The 20,797-nt window shown below is 40.5% G+C and overlaps 2 protein-coding genes across 2 annotated transcripts in view; one reads left to right on the forward strand and one right to left on the reverse strand.

The window, feature by feature from the left end:
- Nucleotides 1-309: 309 nt before the first annotated feature.
- The window catches only part of ctnna1 (catenin (cadherin-associated protein), alpha 1), a 41,130-nt gene continuing 20,642 nt past the window's right edge, over nucleotides 310-20,797 (forward strand). The window contains exons 1-7 of the mRNA XM_037263079.1: nucleotides 310-464; nucleotides 1,911-2,025; nucleotides 3,173-3,368; nucleotides 7,827-7,993; nucleotides 8,354-8,473; nucleotides 9,333-9,602; nucleotides 10,715-10,918. Coding sequence (XP_037118974.1) covers nucleotides 1,921-2,025; nucleotides 3,173-3,368; nucleotides 7,827-7,993; nucleotides 8,354-8,473; nucleotides 9,333-9,602; nucleotides 10,715-10,918 — 1,062 coding nt within the window. The 5' untranslated portion in view covers nucleotides 310-464; nucleotides 1,911-1,920. The remainder of the gene's footprint in view (nucleotides 465-1,910; nucleotides 2,026-3,172; nucleotides 3,369-7,826; nucleotides 7,994-8,353; nucleotides 8,474-9,332; nucleotides 9,603-10,714; nucleotides 10,919-20,797) is intronic.
- lrrtm2 (leucine rich repeat transmembrane neuronal 2) lies at nucleotides 15,472-19,391 on the reverse strand. The gene is made up of 2 exons (XM_037263080.1): nucleotides 18,692-19,391; nucleotides 15,472-17,956 (listed from the first exon to the last, which is right to left on the reverse strand). The coding sequence occupies exons 1-2, from the start codon at nucleotides 18,693-18,695 to the stop codon at nucleotides 16,323-16,325; spliced, it is 1,638 nt and encodes a 545-aa protein (XP_037118975.1). The 5' UTR covers nucleotides 18,696-19,391; the 3' UTR covers nucleotides 15,472-16,322.

Consider the following 20,797-nt stretch of genomic DNA (forward strand, 5'->3'; position numbering starts at 1 on the left):
ATTTACAAATAAAACATGTATAAATTAATATTTAATTGCATCTACGTATAACAAAAAACAAAAAATATGTTCACAACTGAAAAGTGTTTTGTTGTCGTTCTATGTATTTGTTGCGTAATCACTTTAACTTCCTTGATGAGGGGATACATAACATCTTTTAAGTTCCTCCATAAACGTGATTCTAATCTATCCTTTGTAATTTTTTAACGTAAACCAGTCAAAATGTATGTCGCAGGTTGGTCGACGTAGTGCAAAATAGAAACAGTAATTAATCCATATATGGACAAGCACAGCTACTGCCACGCCCAAAACAAGTCGTCATTTGCGGGCTAGTTGGACGTTCCCTGGTAGTCTAACTGCCAGGAAGTTCAGGAACTCGGTCACCGCCCAATCCCCCCTCCGTCTCGGCTATTGTTGGGAAACAAGTCAACGACAGCGAAACCAGCTCTATCGAAACTTTCAAGGTAACATTTTGTCAAACTCTCGTTGATCGTCAACTAATTTTATTGTTTTGAAGAGGAATTTGTTATGAAGTGAGCTCGAGCGACAAAAGTTGCTTCTCCGCTAGGACAGCGAAAGAGAGCAAAACTTTGGAGGCGAAGCGTTGTCATCTCCTCCATCTTGAAACTTCCCTAACGAATTGTTATGAGTGAGTTCAAAGTGATTCTTTGAAGTCACTTGACGTCACACGATCGAAGTTGAAAGAATGGAATGCCAATCATTTGAAAGAGAACGTTCATAACTGTTTAGTTGGGATTAGGCACAAGTAGTGCACGGAACCTTTGTGGATCGTTTGTTTGTCAACTAGCATTAGCTTTAGCAAGGTGTCGGCTTTGGCAAAGTCCGCAGCAGGTAAGCAAAATGGGCGAGAACAACACTTAATCTGCAACACTTATAACTTGGTCTCAATCGCCTGATTTAGTTACATTTTAAAGCTTAGGGTTGCAAATGGGATGAGTGCTGCTTAGTTTTATTTCAAATGACCACACAGGTGCAAGTTGAGCTAAATGTTAACATCGCTGACGAGTTGACTAGTGATGGTAAATCGCTGATCAGAAAGATCGCTGGTCTCCTTATTTAGGCCTAGTGGCACCCCCCCAGGTTTTTTATTGACCTGCTCATCAATAACTCTTCATCTTTGTGGAACCTTTTGTTAGATATTTTTCAAACTACAAAAGAAAGTCAGACATCTAGACCACAGATGTCAAACTCAAGGCCCGGGGGCCACATACGGCCCGCCACATCATTTTATGTGGCCCACGAAGACAAATTGTGCATCCAATTTGTGTCATTACTAGAATTGCAAATTGTCTTCATATTAAATATCTTCTTTTTTTTTTTTTTTTTTTTAAATATTTGACCAATTTTTACTCATCTGATTTGTAAATGAGTTATTTGTCAGTTTGTTTTGTAGCTTTTACTGTATATAATATGAGGTGATCATACATTTATTTGGGTTGACAGTCATAATGGCCCTCAGAAAGAAGCTATGACTACAATGCGGCCTGCGAAAAAAATGAGTTTGACACCCCTGATCTAGACATTAAGTCTTAATTTTGTGATGTTTATACATTATTAACTGCGACTTGCGAAAGCGGCATTCAGGCTAGAAAAGTTTATGCTTAAACTGGCTGCATTCAAGCATAACACATTTCCTTCAAGGGTTATAGCAATGATATTGCCCCAAGACTTTCTTGACTGTTCCGCCTATTTTACCTGATATCAAATCTATGCAGCAGCAGTTATTGAAAGTGGAGGACATTTTCTTATTGTTTGACTTTTCCACCCTTCATAAAATTTTTGTCAACATTCTGAAAATCACTGTCTTGCACACACAGATTGGTTGGTGGTAGGAATTGAAATTCTCTTTCATTGTTCTTTTATTTGCTGATTTTTGTGTACCACCTTAGACTTCCAGACATGACAAGCATCAACACCGCAAATATCAATTTCAAATGGGACCCGAAGAGTCTGGAGATCAGGACTCTGGCAGTGGAGCGGCTGCTCGAGCCCCTGGTTACACAGGTAATAATAGTGTCAGTGTGCATGTTGTTTTTACCATCCCAAGGTAAAGTTGAAAGAAATCTGAATAAATTGCTAAATCAGGCCTCACTTTCTTATATGAGCCTTTTTTTTTAAATTTTAAATCTTAACACGGTCTGCATGACGTGTTGTCAAAATACCCCTCAGATGTAGAATATCACGTTTTATAAACCCCATTTTTTTATTTTTCAGCAATAAAGCCGCTTTAGTGAGCTAGCCTTGAATCTGCCCCATATTAAGTGGAAATAAAAGGCTACACACCTGTTCAAATGTGATTCTATAACAATTACAACTCAATTGGGACGAAGAAAAAAACTGAGAACGGCTGTAAAAAAACAGACAATGTAATGATATGGCTGCAGTGCTTATTTGAAAAACTCAAGTAATTATATTTATTAATTCTATTATGTAATTATAATTGTTCTCCTCCACTGAGCACTGTTGCCGTTGAAGTAATTTAGTGTGTTGGCACCAAACCCAAAGGACAGAGTGCAGAAAAGACGGTCATCAACAAGTGAAGAAAACATGGACCACTGTCATATTACCAAGAACCAACTGTCCCTTCAAGATTGAGTTTTTAGTGTGTTTTTAAAAAAAACAATTTTTTTTTATAAATTATTTTTGAATTTATTATTTTTTAACAGTATATCCACTGTACTGCTGAACCAATGACGAGCCGGACACTCGATAGATTAACAACCAGTGGGCTGAATCCCTTGGCTGTCTCCTTCCGCCTCGCTCGACAGCGAGCGTTTGTGCCAGCTGGCTGTGTGCTTCTGACACGGGGAGCAGAGCTTGTGTGGAAAACAAGCGGGTACCCCTTAGCTTATAGACATCCAAAGCATTTGTAATTGCTGAGGCAGCAGTGTCTTCTCTGTCATGTGTTCTCAGGTGGTGGTTATAAAGTTGTCTGTAAAATTGTCGATGAATTCAAAGTTGTATGACTTTAGTGTTGTTTGTCTGTGGATGTTGCATCAGATAATCTTAAAATTTTGATCGTTTGAGTTGAAGGCAACCGGATACAATGGTCTGAATGGTAACTGGTAGTACAAGTAATCCAATTAATTTGCTATGAGACACAGCCCCATTTCAGTTATTTTTTTTTGACCTCACTGTATTCCCACCACAGGTCACCACTCTGGTAAACTCGAGTAACAAAGGCCCCTCGAACAAGAAGAAGGGACGCTCTAAGAAGGCACATGTCCTGGCAGCTTCAGTGGAGACCGCCACCCAGAACTTCCTGGAAAAAGGAGAGAAAATTGCAAAAGAGAGTCAGTTCCTTAAGGATGAGCTGACTGCTGCAGTTGAAGATGTCCGCAAGCAAGGTAAGGGATACTTACTGTATTGGAAATGCTTGATAAGCTTTGCGCTGTGGTTTGTGCTAGTTTCTCCTGGGTATATACTGTATTTTCTGGATTATAAATCGCTCCGGAGTAGTCGCACAAGCCATAAAATGCATAATAAAGAGGGAAAAGTCATATAGAAGTCACACTGGTGTATAAGTTGCTTTTTGGGGCAAATTTATTTGATAAAATCCAACGCCAAGAACAGACACGTCATCTTGAAAGTCAATTTAAAATAGAATACAGGCAACGACAGACTGAATAATTGTGCGTTATGCTAATGTTACATTACACATAAACAACGAACTGAGAACATGCCTTTTATGTTAACATAGCATATTAAGAGTTATTCAGATAACTATAGCATAAATAACATGCTAACAAGTTTCCCAAACGACCCGTGTCACTCCAAGTCACTAAATCTAATGAAATCTTCATCCTTGGTGTCACTTTTAAACAACTCCGCTAACTCCGGAGGTAGAAGATGCGGCGCTTCTTCTTCTACGTCGCTTACGTCAAACTCATCGTCAGTTGCAGAAATGATCAACACAGGCCTAGAGCACCTTCTTGCAGTTCAGTGTGAAAATAACATGTGAAATTATATAATAATGTGTTAATAATTTCACACATGCCAGAGTATAAATCGCACCCTCGGCCAAACTATGAAAAAAAACCTGACTTGTAGTCAAGAAAATACGGTAATCAGTAAATCAGAATGTGCGTACGTCACAAGCAAATGACAAATGAAATGCATAGACACTTAGGTAGACATTTGGCATAGTATCAATACTCGTATGACCTCAGTGTTGTGAAAAGAGGGGATGAACCTGATTTGGAATCTTTTGGCCACAGCTCCAATAGCATTTCGGGGTAAGCAGCAATGTATTTTTCTTTGGCAAATATGTATTGTGTCCATGAGCAAATGTGTTGCAATCTAATTGCCACAGTAGTCCTGAGATTGGAATCCCGTCACACCAGAGTTATCCAAGTTACTGTTGGTATGTCAGAAATGAAAGATGGCCACCATCTGTATTTGTGCAATATTTGCTTGTAGCCAATTTAGTTTGGGAACAGGAAGGCTGCTATATCACAACTACAGTTTAGCAATAAACATAGCTACCTGATTTTAAAAGCAGACTTTGACTTTTGACTTTAACACCGTCTTTTGTACATAATTAGGAATGGGCCTTTGGTTTAACTTTGGTTGGTAATTGGGACCCTTTTAAAATTATTTTCATGGAGTGAGCTCCGCTACAATGTGATTGTCATATTGAGCATAGCAATGCTACCTTTTAGTCTCCCACTCAGTGGAGCTACCTGTTGATGGCGCTCTGTGTAGGCTTTATTTTCAATGCGTTTTCTGCCTCAGGAGGCTGTAAGACGAATGCCTAACATGTAACGTTTGATTTTCTTTTTCTCTCTTGCCTCACTAGATGAAAAACTCAATGTTGCAGTTGTTGTCTTAGTAAATAAATAGGGCAGTACTCTGTTCTTGGGATTGCACTTGTCTGGGAGTGAAAATATGTAAACGGCTGATGAAGAACATATGTATGTTTAGAATATCACCAGTTTTGACATCTTGGATTTAGCTCCTCTTTGAGTAACCACTTTCAAAATGCTTCCCTGTTTTTGGTGGTTGATGTTCCTGCTGAGAGCAAGTTTCACTGTATTAAAGCGCTCATGCAAAGGACAAAGAAAGGGAGGCGATGTTTGTGGTGACATTGTTTTATGTTAATAATTTATCTGACATATTCCTATGATTTGCTGGCAACCAGTTTGCGCTGTATTTGTTTTTGGCCCAATGCCAGATGGTTCAAGGCTTCAGCACATCCATGACCAAAGTGAGGATAAGCGGTGCCTAGAATGGATGGGCAGATCTTACGTCTTGCGTTTCAGTTTGCATTTTGCTACTTAACACAAGACGGGACTCCACCATAGCAAAGTTGACAGGCTTGTTACAGCAAGTTCCAATTAATGTCTTTATTATTTTATTCATCTGTTTTCACATACTCCCAATTATCTGGTTTTGCATACTGTTTGAATAGACCTTTATGGCACATGTAATCAGCTAGGTAGCTTGACCTATACCGATATCTTGCTGTGACTTTTCTCTTGCTTCCACTGGCTTTCCCTTCTCTTTGACACTCTTTGCACACACATATGAGTTGATCTCCGTTAAGACTGCAAGGTCACACATTATCTCACAGGCTAGGCAGAGTCGCCCCCATAGAGGAGGGCGCCCAAGAGTAGTATAAGAATAGGGACCTTGGAGGTCCGCAATCTTGCAGAGAAGGCTCCACAGCTGTGTATCGATCTTTCTGGCATACATTAAATAGTTAGACTGAGAAGGCAGCCTCCTGGTAATTCCTATTAGCACAGCATTAAAGATAAAGAACTGGGACAAAATCTGACAATACTCCCAGACCTTTCTGAACGGTGTCTTGAGTACAACTGTTATCGCCCCTGGATGTGACAGCTGTGCTCGTGTGTCTTTGTTGCCTCAAGTTGCCCAGCGAGTTAAATGTGCCCCCGCTTCAGCTATCCTCTCAATACTTTGGAGGTGGCTGACATGTGGCTAGTTAGCCTTTGTGACACACACTTCAGTGTTGTTACTGTAGATGCAGTAAGCTGTCACCCGGCTGGAATGCAAGCACTCCGCTGGTGCCTCGTGCCGGCTGTCAGCTTTGCTATGCTGCCCAGTGGAGCGTGACTGGACCGATAATGTGACCATTGAGAAAGCCAACATCGCCTCCATCCCCTGGATTCATGTAACCTTTTCCACCCAGCTGTGACCTGCCTGCTGTTAGAATGTAAGGATGTAACAAAACATCGATGACGTTATCAAGGATGGCTGTCCACATGTAATGCAGTATGTGCTTGTTCCAGGGGCCTTTGTTTGTGTTCCAGAGATTTAAAGTTTATATTGTTTTTTTACTGTTTTCACCAGGTTAAAGTTGTTTGCCTAAAGCTCAAGTAGCACTTTCCCTTCATGTTGAAGGCAAGCCACAACTGCTCTCCTTGTATGTCTATTCTATTCTATTCTAATCTGTTTCTTTCTTGCATTGGTGTTATTGAGGCTTACCAAGCAATGTACTTCTTAATGGGCCACAGGTGAACATTATACAAGTAGAGGTTTTTCATAGTCTTGACGGATTGCCAGCTACTGCCTGAAAATGGCCTAATTGATTTGGTTCACAAGGGCTGGTTATAGCCTAGAGGCGCAGCGGCTGTTGTTGAATCTGTGCTGATCTTTATCCATGTAACGGTCAATGCTGTGAGGTAAAATGGTCCTCCTCAGTTCAAAACAATTCAAAACCTCATTGCAGTTTTTGTTGATTGATTGATTGATTGAATCCCCAGCATAAATAGGTGAGTTAAATACATCTTTTTTTTTTTTTTTTTAAGGCATTTCACTTTTAATGATTTCATTTAATTGTCAAATTGTCTTACCTGGAGTCATTTAAGTTTTTGGATTGTTTGCTTGTGATTCCAAAAGCTGGGATGAGCAACAATTGTTTTGGATTTGCCCAAAATTTTAATTTGACATTTATGCAGGGTACACGACTTCCACTCGAATGCATTTTAACAAAAATAGTTCTTTAAAAGATTTGTTCTGGGGTGATTATTACATAGCTGAGAGAAAGGTACCCCTGAATTTTATTGAATTTATGAATTTATCACACATGCACTTTTTACAATGTTGTGAACTTCACTTCTCAGCCTTGGCCATTTTTGTTTGGTGAACCCTTTGTCATCCATATCTACTTTGCTTTAGGCAATGGGAATGTATACTGTCCTGTCACTCTTTTTATTAGTTTTTGGATTACGATTTAGATGGAGCTCACTGTATTTTAGGTCCATACTACATCCTTTTGAATTTCCATGCTCCCCCCATTAATGTAACCTATTGAATGATGTACTGATGTTCATAATGTGAGACAACAAAGTCAATATGCGCTCAGTCAACCATACAGGCCAATGTAGGACAAATCATGGTGCTGGACAAACAAGATTTCAGGCCTTTTGTTGGGACTTTGCCCTGAGTCGTGCATTTGGAAATTATATTAGAAATGTAGAAAGAATGCCCCCAAGATGGAATGGGTCAAGCTGTTCTCCGTTGTGTACATTTGAATTGCCTGATATCTATTTAACACACAACTCAAATTAAAAAAACTCGGTCTATCAAGTGCTGACTCATTCAATGTGAAAAGGAAAAGTCATACTTAACACAAATATATCCATGCTGTAACCCTTACATGTAGCATTGATTCCACTGTCGGCTACAAATTCCGACTTTGCTTGATGATGTCTGAAGTCTATTGCCATCTCAAGATGGTATGTTGATATATCAGTGTCATAATAAAGCTTTTTAGTTACCAGGCCGATTGTAATTCAAATGTTACCCGAGTAGACATGCTGACAGATATATTCTATTCCCAGGTGATTCAATGAGGCAGGCTTCCGGAGAATTTGCTGAAGACCCTTGCTCCTCTGTAAAGAGGGGCAATATGGTTCGTGCTGCCAGAGCCCTCTTGTCGGCAGTCACACATCTGTTGGTTCTGGCAGACATGTCCGACGTCTACAAACTTCTGCTGCAGCTTAAACTGGTGAGAGAGATTCCATGACATTTTGACCGACTGGACTGTATCAAAGCAGAGAAATGGAGAATATTCACGGATTAAAGTTTGGAGTGCTGCCAGATAAGGCCAGTTTAGTGAAATGAAGTCAGATTTAACTCTCTTTTGGATGCACATTCCATGCGGACATAAATGATTAACACAGTTGTATATTTTGGAGGTGTCATTCACATTTTAAATTATGTTAAAATGATAATTTGGGTACATTAAATGTGCAGATTGTGATGATTAGTCTGAGAAGACACAATTTATTGGCCCGAGAAATCTTAAGAAGTGGAATTTAAAATGTAAGAATTTTGTTTCTTGAAGCATTGTTTCTTTCATCTTGAGGTGGAGGACAGCCTTGTGAAAGTGCGTAATGCAGGAACGGAACAGGAGCTAGGGATCCAGTATAAGGCCTTGAAGCCGGAGGTCGACAAGCTGAACATCATGGCAGCCAAAAGACAACAGGTATAATAAATATCTAGTGTTTTCTTTTAGTGTCTCGTCTTGTATTTGCCAAAATTTATTTGGTTTATTTGAATGCACAGAACGGATGTGACGTTGACTGGGCTGTCCCTTGCAACCACCACTTTGCTATTGAGTGTTATGCCAGCTTGCTTGCCCATGGCTGTAATAAGCCGCAATGGGGGAGGAGGGGAATTTAAAAAAACTGGCTAAGAGCAATCGCGTCAGCCCCGCCTGCCCCCTCATTTGACAACAATTTTCTTTGTCTTTATTTATTAAATCTCCGTCTCTATTGACGCAGGTAAAGTGTGAGAATGACTCACATTTGTCAATATCTGATCAAGAAAATAACACGTTGTATTAAGGAGCTGGCTGAGCCGAGACGCTCCTGCGTCACGGCTCCCCTTGGGCTCCCTTTCTTTCAGGCCACATGGCTGCGCCCAGGGCGTCTCGACAAATAGGCGAGCTAATATAAGCTTGCTTTTATAAAACCAGTGTAACCAAAAGCGCCTTTAGACATTGGATTTCTTGACAAACCATGTATATTTTTCCTTCTGTGCTCCACAGGTACACTTTAAAGCTCAGCTGGAAGTGAATCCTGTGCGTGTGTTTTTTTTTTTTTTTGTTTATTCCATGAAACAATGGAAGCTCATTTGGTCTATTTTCTATATAATGCACAACTTTGAGTAGAAATACATTATACAGTATTACAAAGGCATCTTTTGACTGACTTATGACTTGTATTTGTACTGCTGGCAACAAATAAGTCTAGGTCACAGAACTCACACTTAATTAAGGGCATGACAGACCTGGTCTCATATTACAAAAATACCTTACCACACTTTACCATTCTTTCATTTAGGAGTTAAAGGATTCCCAACACAAGGACCAAATGGCTGCCGCCCGTGGTGTTCTCCAGAAGAACATTCCCATGCTGTACACAGCATCCCATGCCTGCCTGCAGCATCCTGACGTTGCCGCCTACAAGGCTAACCGTGACCTGATCTACAAGCAGCTGCAGCATGCCGTTTCTGGCATCTCCAATGCCGCTCAGGCCACTGCCACAGAAGACTCGGCACTCAATCAACCGGCAGGCGGAGGAGAGCTGGCATATGCCCTCAACAATTTTGACGTAAGTACAAGTGGTTGCAGAATGGCGACCCGTTGACTTGCGCTCCATGACTTGTTTGTGGATTTGGCACATCAGCAACTGTAGCGCACTACTTAGTGTGTATGTACCTTGCTAAATTCTAAACCGAAACCATGTTAATGTTGTACCGAAATATGTTTTTGTCAAATTGGTTTGAGTAGAAGAGTTACCGTGTGTACCGTGTGCATACTGTAAACAAAGTTAAATGTTCTAAGCTTAAGTTTAACACAAGTTGAAACCTGCATCATACTCATAACAGTTGATTCATTGGCAATGAAAAAAATAAATAAAACCTTAACAGCGGGATAGAACACTGAGCTAATCATCTTAATGTTGTGTGGGGTGATAAATGCAGCCAATGAAGCTATTAGCAGGCAAGATTTTGATTACAAAATAGTTTTCCATATTCACCCTGTTCAGATAATGAGCGGAGCTCCACTGAATTCTAAAAATACATGGTCATTGCAATCTTCTCCCATGTTATTGAGTCAATTAGCTATTGAACCAGTCAGCATAGCTGAACTCTCAATAGGACATTGTTTACCTTGTTGATTAATGCTGTCACTTGCATAGCTATGGCTGTAAGATGCACTGCTTCATTACTCATAGAATTTTGCATGGCATGCAGTGGTGTTGATTGGAAAGTAGTAAACCACAAGACAAACTGCCCATCAAATCTACGGTAGTTACGAATAACAATTTTACGATATAGGACCGCGGTTTTCTTTTGCCCTAGTTCATATTTGGATGATACTTGTATGTATGGTACGTATATTAGACATTTTGGGCCAAAATGTCCTTTTTTTTTGTACAATCAAAAATGGTCTACTCCAAATTTATCTGCCTTCCTTTCTGACTCACCTGCTCATTTACGCAACAGGTGCACATGGGCAACTTTGAGTTCACTCTTGTGTCAGCGCCACCCCCTCGTTTCCATCGGAAGCAATTTGATAAGTTCTTGTAACACAGAAGCAGAGGAGGTCACGTTAGATGGAATGAATGCAGGGGGCTGAATATGGCTGTGATTGCGGCTGCCTAATGTACTGCATTACTAACATCGGAATGATATGGCATTTTTTCTTTTTTATTCTTAGAAACAAATCATTGTGGACCCTCTGGCATTTAGTGAGGAGCGCTTTCGTCCATCCCTGGAGGAACGTCTTGAGAGCATCATCAGTGGCGCTGCTCTCATGGCCGACTCGTCTTGCACTCGTGATGACCGCAGGGAGCGAATTGTGGCTGAATGCAATTCAGTGCGCCAGGCTCTTCAGGATCTGCTGTCTGAGTATATGGGCAATGTAAGTGAAGTTTTTTTTCTTTTCTTTTTGTCGCTCATATCAGGGTCCAGATTTATAACACTTGGCAACCGACTTTTTAATTTGGTTGTATCAATTGGGGATTTTCAAAATTCTTCTTGTAATCATTTGAGTTACATTGAGTTTATTTCTAGTCTTATACCCACCAGCGCAGCAAGTACCAAAACGTCGAAATAAGTCCGGGTCTTGGCCTGATACGGATAACTATACGGGCTCCTCCCTACTTTATAGAAATGAGCAAGTAAATGTAAAGGATGGTTGCATGATGAATTGAGGGGGTTTTCTGAGTCTCTTTCACAGACAAGAGAACCTTTACCACCCATAATTAAATGAAGTGAACTTGAGTGTCTTAATTCTAACGCTTGCCTCAAGCTGCAATAATGTGCTTTTCCATTCAGCATGCCACGTTTAAGTATTTCCCCTTGACTGGGTGTATTGTTTACCATGAGAAGGCCCAGCAAGATAGCATGGTATAATTTTCTGGCTGAAAATAAAATAAATGCTTAAGAACAAATCAAGCCACCTTAGCTGATAAGAAAATGGTGCTTTTCAGAGGCGTCACCCTATTTTTTATTTATACGTTTTAACACCTGTCGGAACACATGCCAACACCGATGAAAATTTTGATTGATTTAGAAATGTCCAGTTGTGATATATTGGACAATTTGTAAGCTGTTTGGAGCTGTTTCAAACAAGAGTAAATGCCCATTTATCACGTGCCCATTTATTGTGGGGGGAATGCTCCAGGTCTGATTGCAATAGGTTGAAATGTTTAAAAAAACAAAAAAAAACACTTAACTATAGATACAGCACACTCATAATTTAAACTTAGTAAAACACACTTAAACTTCTAAAAGATACTTTTTACAAACATTGTGTAATGTAACAGTCAAACAAAAACAAACAAGGATAAGATGTATGGAGAATGCTTCAGGTATTTTGGGCTCAAAGAGGGCGGGGCCTGGTGGGGTGGCGTGTTATGTCTGCTTCAACGCTGAAGTCCACAGGTCTTATTGTTTTGGCTCCAAGCAGTGAGCAAATGACATGAACAAGATGGGCTTAAACTGCTGACTTTCAGGTTTAGTTTGAGGATATTTAAATTTGTTACATATATTTTCATTTTTTCTCACTGCGTTTTAGCTGTGTAGATGATATAGCTGAAATTATGTTCAATATTTTAATAATGTACAATACACTGTTATTCTTTGTTTAGGATTACTTGGCCTCTGTTGTCGAATTGTTTGCTATCGGCCAAATTGTTGATTGGCATGAAGTTTGCTGCTGCCATAGTTAGAACATTCCCTCACCCACTTCCAACAAAAAAAAAAACAAAAAAAAACACCATCTCAAAACTTGGGAGGTCATTTGTAAGTCAAGGCTGCACAAATTTTTGGCTATTGGCCATGCATTATCTGAACCACTTATACTCCATATTTGCCAATTAATGCAGAAATCCTGATAAAAAAGTTTCACATACTTTTTCTTGCAACTGAAATTTCAAGATAAATATTGCGGTCTTGAAAATGTTGAGTGACGTAACCAAAGGAACAATTTTTGAATGAGTCTGTTTCATTTAACTTCCTTTTGACGTGTCAAGCACATTTGGGAATGAAGTTTGTTTGAAACTTCCAGCCTTAAAATAATGTAAATATTCAGCATTACATACATTAGTTAACAGAACATTTAGCTAAAGAATGAAAATCACGATTCTCCTTTTGACTTGGCCTCCGTCAAGATGTCTATCTGGCCATCAGCTGACTGATAAGCACTGCTTAGCTGGTGCTTCTCTCGCCTCCAGAGGAGAAAGTCATTGTACAGTGGGGAGCAGCAAGGGATTCTGGCTGGCAGTTGAATGAACCATTGTCCATGCCAGTAGCACCCACCCAATCTAATACCGTGTGTAATCAGATGAAAATGTTGCACATCATTCCCCTAGAGACACCAAGTGTTACCATTCAATCTGATGTTTCAAATGACTTTACGTGAACCAATAAAATGCACAGTAACCTATTCATTCTAAGTATAATTGCACCACCACTCACTTCATCAAACAGCCACAGTGGTTATAAAAAAGAAAAGGTTGTTATCCAAAGGGTGCAGATCACTTTATATTGGCTCATTTCAGTACTTTCCAAAAACATAAGCTGGCCTTCCGATTCTTTTTCCGTATGAGTGGTTTGCATCTTGTGGTATAGCCTGTATATTTATTCTATTGAAGACTTCTTCAAACTACGGATTGGGATACCTTCATGCCTTACCTGTGGAGGCTAGCCGTGATGTTACGAATGAGGTCTTAATGTGTTTTTTCACACCTCACACATTGTTTCTGTCAGCAATTGCTGCCGATACCATTGGCAGTCCTTTTCCTGTCCTGATGTCTCTTGCTCAGTTCACTAGCAGTTCCTTTCTTTTACAGGACATTACAAATTGTTGTGTTGTGGCCATGCCCAATGTATGGCCCAATAATGCCAGTCTATTTTTCTGCCTTTTTCTCAGCTTCAAAATGGTTTGCTTTTCTTCCATATACTGCTCTCTGGTCTTCATGTTTGCTTAACAGCAAATGCGTTTTGCACAGGTGAAACACAAACTCGAAAACAAACACCAGTGAATAGAGTAACCAGTAAATCTAAAAGGCAACACCTGAGCAACTCGAAACGCCCATCAGGCACGTTCCAATACTTTTGCTCACTTGAAAAGTGAGTGGCTTCAAACAAGATTTTCTGTCCTTAGTTGTTTGACACATCTGGATTTAAATACCGTGATATGAAAGCTGGACTTCTGAACTTTTATGTCGTAATCATCTTTTGATTAGAAATTCCAATTTCTTCAATATATAACAAAAATAAAGGAATCAAACTTCCCGAACCCTACTTTTGGAGAGGACTGTACACCTTAATTGTACATGATTACATCTCAGTGTACAAAGCAAGGTTCACAAAGAGAGGTTATGAGCCAGGCCTTTGAGTCTCTTAAGTTGTTGGCCTTTCCTGTAGTCTGTCATTTCAATTTAGGTGCACTTTATACTTTTTCATCTTCCAGGTTTAGGCCACCTCTTGTTTGGCATGCCAACTTTGAGGGGTTGGGCTGCAATTGTGCTAGTGAATAGATATATTTGGGTCTGTCATAATGCTTACTTGAAAATCTTTTCGGTGTAAAGCAAATTGAGTATACCGTTTGTCTTTATGAGGATTTTAGGTGTGTTGGTTGGAGTCTTTTTAGGAAAGAGCCAGTGTGTATTCCATGGACTCAGCCAATCAGTCCTAGGGGAACATATGCTAGATATTTGCGCATTCTTTAGAAATTCAAATTATTTACATGTCATTTTTGTTCCTCCTTCAGCATGTGAACGCTTCCATTATCCACAATGTGATGAACTAAAGTACGTACATTGTGAGCATTAATAAGGTACACTGTTATTTGAACCATTTTATTTAAAAATATACTGTTATGTTTTTGAGGATACTTTTTTTGATCATGATGGCACATCTTATGCACTATACAGATATGAAATTGTACATTTACAATACAAAATATGCGAAGCATTCATTTTGCACGAAAAAGCTGGGCAAGAGAGGGAGGGATCTGTTTCCTTTGTTTTTTACTTTTTTTTTCTGGCAGGATAGGGAGCTAGAGGATGACAAGAGGAAACAAAAACATTTTACAAAGAGCCAAAGTGCAGTGGGATGCATATTTCTACAAATGCTGTGGCTTTTCCATCACATGGCACAACCATAGTTTTTAACAGTGAAATGTCAAATAGTTGATCAGATTTTATTGGAATGCCATGTAATCCTCGCTTTTGCTGTACCATAAATGAACGTCTCTGTCTCCTGGATGGCACTTTGAAACATGCAAGACAGATAAAAGGGTTGTTGTCATAGCAGTGCGAAGCTGAAGGAAATGAAAAGTAACAACACAGCAGACGTGTTTGATTTTGAAATCACGGTTTCCCTTTGCTTTTTTAGATGGAATAATTATTGACGTATGAACTCACATCTCATGAAAATGTGATGCCACACAGACACAAACATTGATTTGGATGTTTCAAACCAACCTGATCAGACCAAACTACAAATGACACCTGCACGCGCGTTTGTTTGGGTGTCACCCTGCCCCCCATCACCAAACTGAGCACAAAGAAGTGCGGAGCTGCGGCAGCAGCTTTAGTCTGATGCTAATGCACATCCTCTCCCTCCTGCATACAAATGTCTCCTGACCCAGGCTTGCTGTTTGCTTATCACTTGATCTCCAGTTGTTTTCATGGTATTGTCCACGGTTTTGGTTGAGACACCGGGCAGCTGTCATAGTATAGAAGTCTTCACGTAGTCTGTCTCTGAATAAAAACAAGTTCATAAAAAGAATCACTTATGCTTTTGTTGAGCATAGAGATTGAGCCTATTAAGAAACATATTTGCGACTGAACAAGCAAAATGTTGCTGGATCACTGGTGTGGGTGACAGAATATTTGATTCTTTTGCCTTGCCGTAATTGGTTTAATCTCGGGGCTGTCAGTCCTTATTAGTGTGGTAGCTGTAAAGAGCCCGGGGTACGGAAAGCTTTGATTTTTTTTTTTTTTTTTTTTTTTTTTTCTTTTCACAATAAAATGGTCCCCCGTCTTGCGTGTGCGCTATTCATTAGCGTTTCCTTGTTAATCATTCACCTGCGCAGTAGCTAGGTAGATAAGTGTCATGGGATATTTTAAGAATGTGTATGCAATTTCTGAATGTTATATTGAAACGAACCCATTGTCTGCGGAAGGTATAAAACCTTTTTTTTTTTTTTTTTTCGCACTAGTTGGAGGTGTAAATCAGTGTTACTGCAAACATGAAACCTCCTAGAAATGGTCCCATTCGCATTGTCCCTTCAGGAAGAGTGTATTGGATTTTGTTAATGCAAATGTATCACATCTCAGAACAATTACATTTACCCAATTTATAGTTTGGTGTCTGTTAGTTGACTTGTTTACAGTTTCTGTGGTGTGAATAAAAGGTGATTTCAGATATCTATCAAAAGCAACACGTAATGTTTCCACTTAATGTAGTTTACAGAGGGTCATTTGATGTTTGAGTGTTTGTTCTGTGCTGAGGAATATTGACATAAGGTGGTGACAAATCTCACAGTTGACACTTGTTCAAAATGATTGCCCCTGCCTTATACGAACAACTTGCACTCATAGAAAAATAAATGTATGCCTATCTCTACATCACCCGAACACCATCATGTCTTTCATTGGATCAGTAAGCATATGTCATGTGTTCTCAAATCCCGGAAAGTAGAAATTGTGTGTGTTTTTATTTTCCACATGAACTGCAAAACGAATCAAAAAATCAAACCCTGTATCGTCAAATGGTCAAATGGCAAACCGCATGTCCTAGAAATAAATAGTTCATACTTCACACTCTTTGTAAGGCAGTTGCTGACACTTGCACTGCCCATAGCCATTAATGATCACAAGTGCCCCTTCTTCGTGGCTGGGCTCATACTCATTATAGGGCACCTGCGTAGCTAGATCTGCCATAGGCTGCCGCTGCTGGGTCCTCATCTGTCGGCGGTTCTGAATAGCGGAACAGTGGCGTATCCGGCGCAGAGTGGGGGGGCAGCACTTCCGTGAGATATATACAACAAAAATGATGAAAAAGAACGAAAACAGAAGCGCCATAGTCCCCATGATGACCCGATGAGTCATAACGGTATTGTCCATGATGGAGAAGTCATCTGTTACAGCTGCCTCTTCCAATGCAGTGGTGGTTGCTTGAGAAATGATAGGTGTTTGTGTTGTGGTTGCCAATGTGGAGTAGCTCCAATTATCCTCTGCATAGTCCTGCGTAGGGGTTGGCTGCATAATTCCAAAAAAGGAGCTTGTCATCTCTGCAGCTGTGGTAGCGTCTGTGGTTGTACCGGTGGTCTGAACAACTGGTGCTGAAAAATTCTGGCAAAGTTGGAATCCATACACAGCATCGAGTATTTCCTCACCTTGGGCATATTCGGGGCTATGGCAGAGAATGGAATGTTCCCACCTTCCCTTGAAAGTGCTTAGCCAAGTGGCTAGCGAACAAATCCTTTTGGTACATTCCCAGAGGTTGCTAGACAAGCCAATAGTACTTAAAGACTGCCACATATCCATGACTTGGGCATCCAGACTACTTAATTTGTTGTTATCCAACAGCAATATCTTGAGATTTGGCAGCGTTTGAAAGACATCGGGTGTCAAGACACGGATCTCGTTTCCCGTAAGGTCCAGCTTCTCTAAAGTGGTCCAGGTCCACTCCATGCCGCATGTTATGTTGTTGATCTTATTCCACTGCAGATACAGAAATTGGAGAGCAACGAGGCGTGGGAAATGGGCCAAGTTGATCTTTGTCAACTGATTGTGCTCCAAGTGGAGCTCTTTGAGTTTAATGAGCCCAGCAAAACCATTTCGTGCCAGACTCCGTAGACGGTTGCTGCTCAGACCAAGGTATTCCAGGCTACGGCAGTCCCAGAATGCACGAACGGGTGTGGTACGAAGTAAATTGGATCGTAAGTGGAGAATCTGGAGCTTTCTTAATCCATGAAACAGTTCTGGTTCTAGCGCGGTCATCTGATTGAAGGACAGGTCCAAAATCTGCAGGTTAATGAGGTGGATGAAGGTTGTATTGGGCAACTTGGTGATACGATTTGAGCTCAGATTGAGGTCCTTCAGCTTGTAGAGCCCCTGGAAGGCATCTTCTTGAACCGTAGTGATCTGGTTGTGGTCGAGGTGCAACCAGGTGAGCTGACTGAAGCCGTAGAATTGATCAGGGCTGAGTTCAGTGATGCTGTTGTGTCGTAGTGAAAGCCCTAGGGCCCCTTTGTCCACACCATCTGGGGGTGCCTGAAGTCCTTGGGTGTCGCAGTAGAACTGCAGGTCCTCACAGCGGCATTTTTGAGGGCAGGTTGTGCATGATGCAGAAGGCAGCAGGCACACAAGGAGCATGCTGATCATGTACAGACAAAGAGCCGCTGGTGCAGGTCCCACCAATGGCCACCTTGAATGAAAACCTGAGTGGATTCGAAAGAAAGCAAATGAGCATGAAGGATGTGGGCGAAGGGCGAAGCTCGAAGCTCGTCTGAGCTAATTAGAATTGAGCAGTTTACTGAATTTGTTTCTATTCTAATTCCAAATACTTTCCCCAATCATTTCAAGGCCACTCTTTGTAGCATCGGCACCTCAATTTTACAATGATGATTTAACTGGTATGATTTCATTAATGCTTTTATATATTTGGAAATTTTCTGGTACACCTTTGAAGAAAAAAAATCTAAGCTATGCAACCACCTTGCATAAAGTTCTTCCTTTATGCTGCCCGTCTTTTTAGGGTGGTTCTAACTAAATGCTGTCTTCCAACCAGCCCTACTGTGATCGCTGCAATCAGAATCGTCCATCTTAACCAAATAAGAATGCCAGTTTGAACAACCTCTTTAAAATGCGTGGTTTTTTTTTTTTTTAAAACAATTTATTGTAGAGTACAGCAGCCTCTGTCAGGATTAACTGTCAACCTTGCTTCATGAAGAGAGCCCATCCTGTGGTGCAGTTGGATTACACGGTTGTTTATAGAATACATTGATAAATGATGGTGTGTGTGTGTGTGTGTGTGTGTGTTTGTGTGTCTGTCTCTCTGTCTGTTGGTGGAGGAGAGTAGATAAATTCTGCCAGAGATGTCAGTTCTTTGCTATTCGAGTTCTTCTTGCCTTCCCTAGTCATAGCTAGACCTTTCATATAAGAAACAAACTTACCCATTCTTTTGTGCACATCGGAAGCCGCATTCAACTGTCCTTCTTTGCAGACTTTTTGAGCACCCACATGGAAAAAACATCCAAATGGAAAGAACCTTTTAGGAAAAGCACAAAATAAACCAACCGCTTTTGGAATGAAACTATGCTGAGCCCACGCAAAGGCGAGAAAATAGACATTTCCATGTCCCAGGATGGTTACTCCTGTTTTTTTTTTTTTTTTAGCTGTCCCATAAAATCCAATAGTGGTTTAAATTGTTGTCGTTATCCAGCAAATCCTAGAAGTATAGCAGATTTTTTTTCCCCTAAGTTGAGCAGTTGCAGTCCCTGCGATTCTGCTAGAGGTTCTCCTCCTCCCTTTTTTCTTTTCACCCTTTTCTTTCCTCTGCAATGATGTCAGATGAGCCGCTTACTTCAATATCAATCCTTCCCCTCTCATGGCTCGAGTCCTCCACTCTTAACTTGTTGATGGCATCCAAAGAATCTGCTTCTGACGCCAGCTAAGTCCCAACATTGTCTCCGCAGCGCCGTGAGCAGAGCCCTCATCTGCTTGCCGAGACGCAAGGAGAGAGGGGGAAAAAAAAGGCGAGCGGGGAGCCAGGGATGTTATTCTGTGCTTTTTGCTGCAGCCACTCACTGCTACAGAGTGGTGGCAGCCTGGCGTCGACCATCACTACTCGTTCTCTCTCTCTTTTTCTCTCCCACTCAAACAATCCTCTCGCTCGCTCTCTGTCTCGCTCACTTGCTCAGTCACTTGCTCCCTGGCTCATACCACTGCTTGTGTACCTCCAGTCTTCTCTTCCGCCCCCACTTATTTCCCACTGACTTGTCGCAATCAGAATATGGATATTTTGAATGTGGGACTGGGCTGCTATTGAATATAAGACTGCAATCTATTTAAAAATGACATGACCAGTAATATGAAAAAAATAAAATACATGTTTCCAGAGGAGTGTATGATAGAAGTATTAACAGAATGTAACAAAATAGTTTATGTAACCTGACATGGGAATTTTTATGCACGAGCACAAGATTTGAAAGAACAAAAAACAGTATAAGCCTTGAACATGCCTGTCGTTTAAAAAATTCTATTAGTACAATTTGCTCAACAGCAAACCACAAAGTGAGATTAAATATCGAAATTACAATTTGATATTGAACAAACACAAATACATTTATTTCTGTCTTATCTGTAACATTACAATGTTACATAGCAAACCTTACTTTTCTAAATTACCCTTTGATAATTTAAGGGCAGTTGTTACTCTTATGAACTACTACACATTTCTAACTATCCAAGGGAGCTGGGAAAGCATTAAGTGAACGTTGTCTATTAGCAGTAGCAATGGGTATACAGTAACAATGCAATTATTTACTGCTTGTCTCATTTGGGTCAGGGTGAACTGGAGCCTATCCCAGCTGACTTTGGATGATAGACAGGGAACACCATGTATTGGTCGCCAGCCAATTGCAGAGCACATATACAGAGAAATTGAAATATTGTGGAGAACTCAATTTCAGTATAGCTCATGCTGTTGGCAACTATACTTCTATCTCCTCCCTCCACACTGCCTTACCTGGGCTTCATTCGAGTTGTACTAACATTCAAAATGCTCTCTCCAGTCTAGTTATCACTGAAAATAAATCAAGCACTCCTTCATTTCCAAATCTCGCGTCATTTTCAATTTCAAATTTTTTTTTTTTTTTTCTTGTCTCCATGTGCACTTGCTAACCCCGTTTGATAGGCAAAGAGCATTGGAGGATGGGTCGGATCCATGAAGTTGCTGCATCTGATTTGCACGTTAGGTTATGGGCTTTTCACCCCCTTTATAACTGGTTACTTGTTGCCCTTTTGCGTCCATCTAATTTCCCTGTAACCTTACTAATGGTCTCTGCCTTGCTCTGGGAATATCTGAGGGCCAACTAGTTTCTATCTGAGAAAGTTTTAGTTCTGGTAACTTCCACTTGAACAGTTTGCAGAATGAGGATGAACATCTCACTGGTCTGTGGGGGACAGTTTCACTACTGCTTAGCATGTAGCATTCACATCTTCTGAAAGAGTTAAAATGTTTCTATAAGCATTTATATGAAATTAGAAGATTCAATTAT

This window comes from Syngnathus acus, chromosome 10, assembly GCF_901709675.1.
Source record: "Syngnathus acus chromosome 10, fSynAcu1.2, whole genome shotgun sequence".
In the NCBI taxonomy this organism is placed as follows: domain Eukaryota; kingdom Metazoa; phylum Chordata; class Actinopteri; order Syngnathiformes; family Syngnathidae; genus Syngnathus; species Syngnathus acus.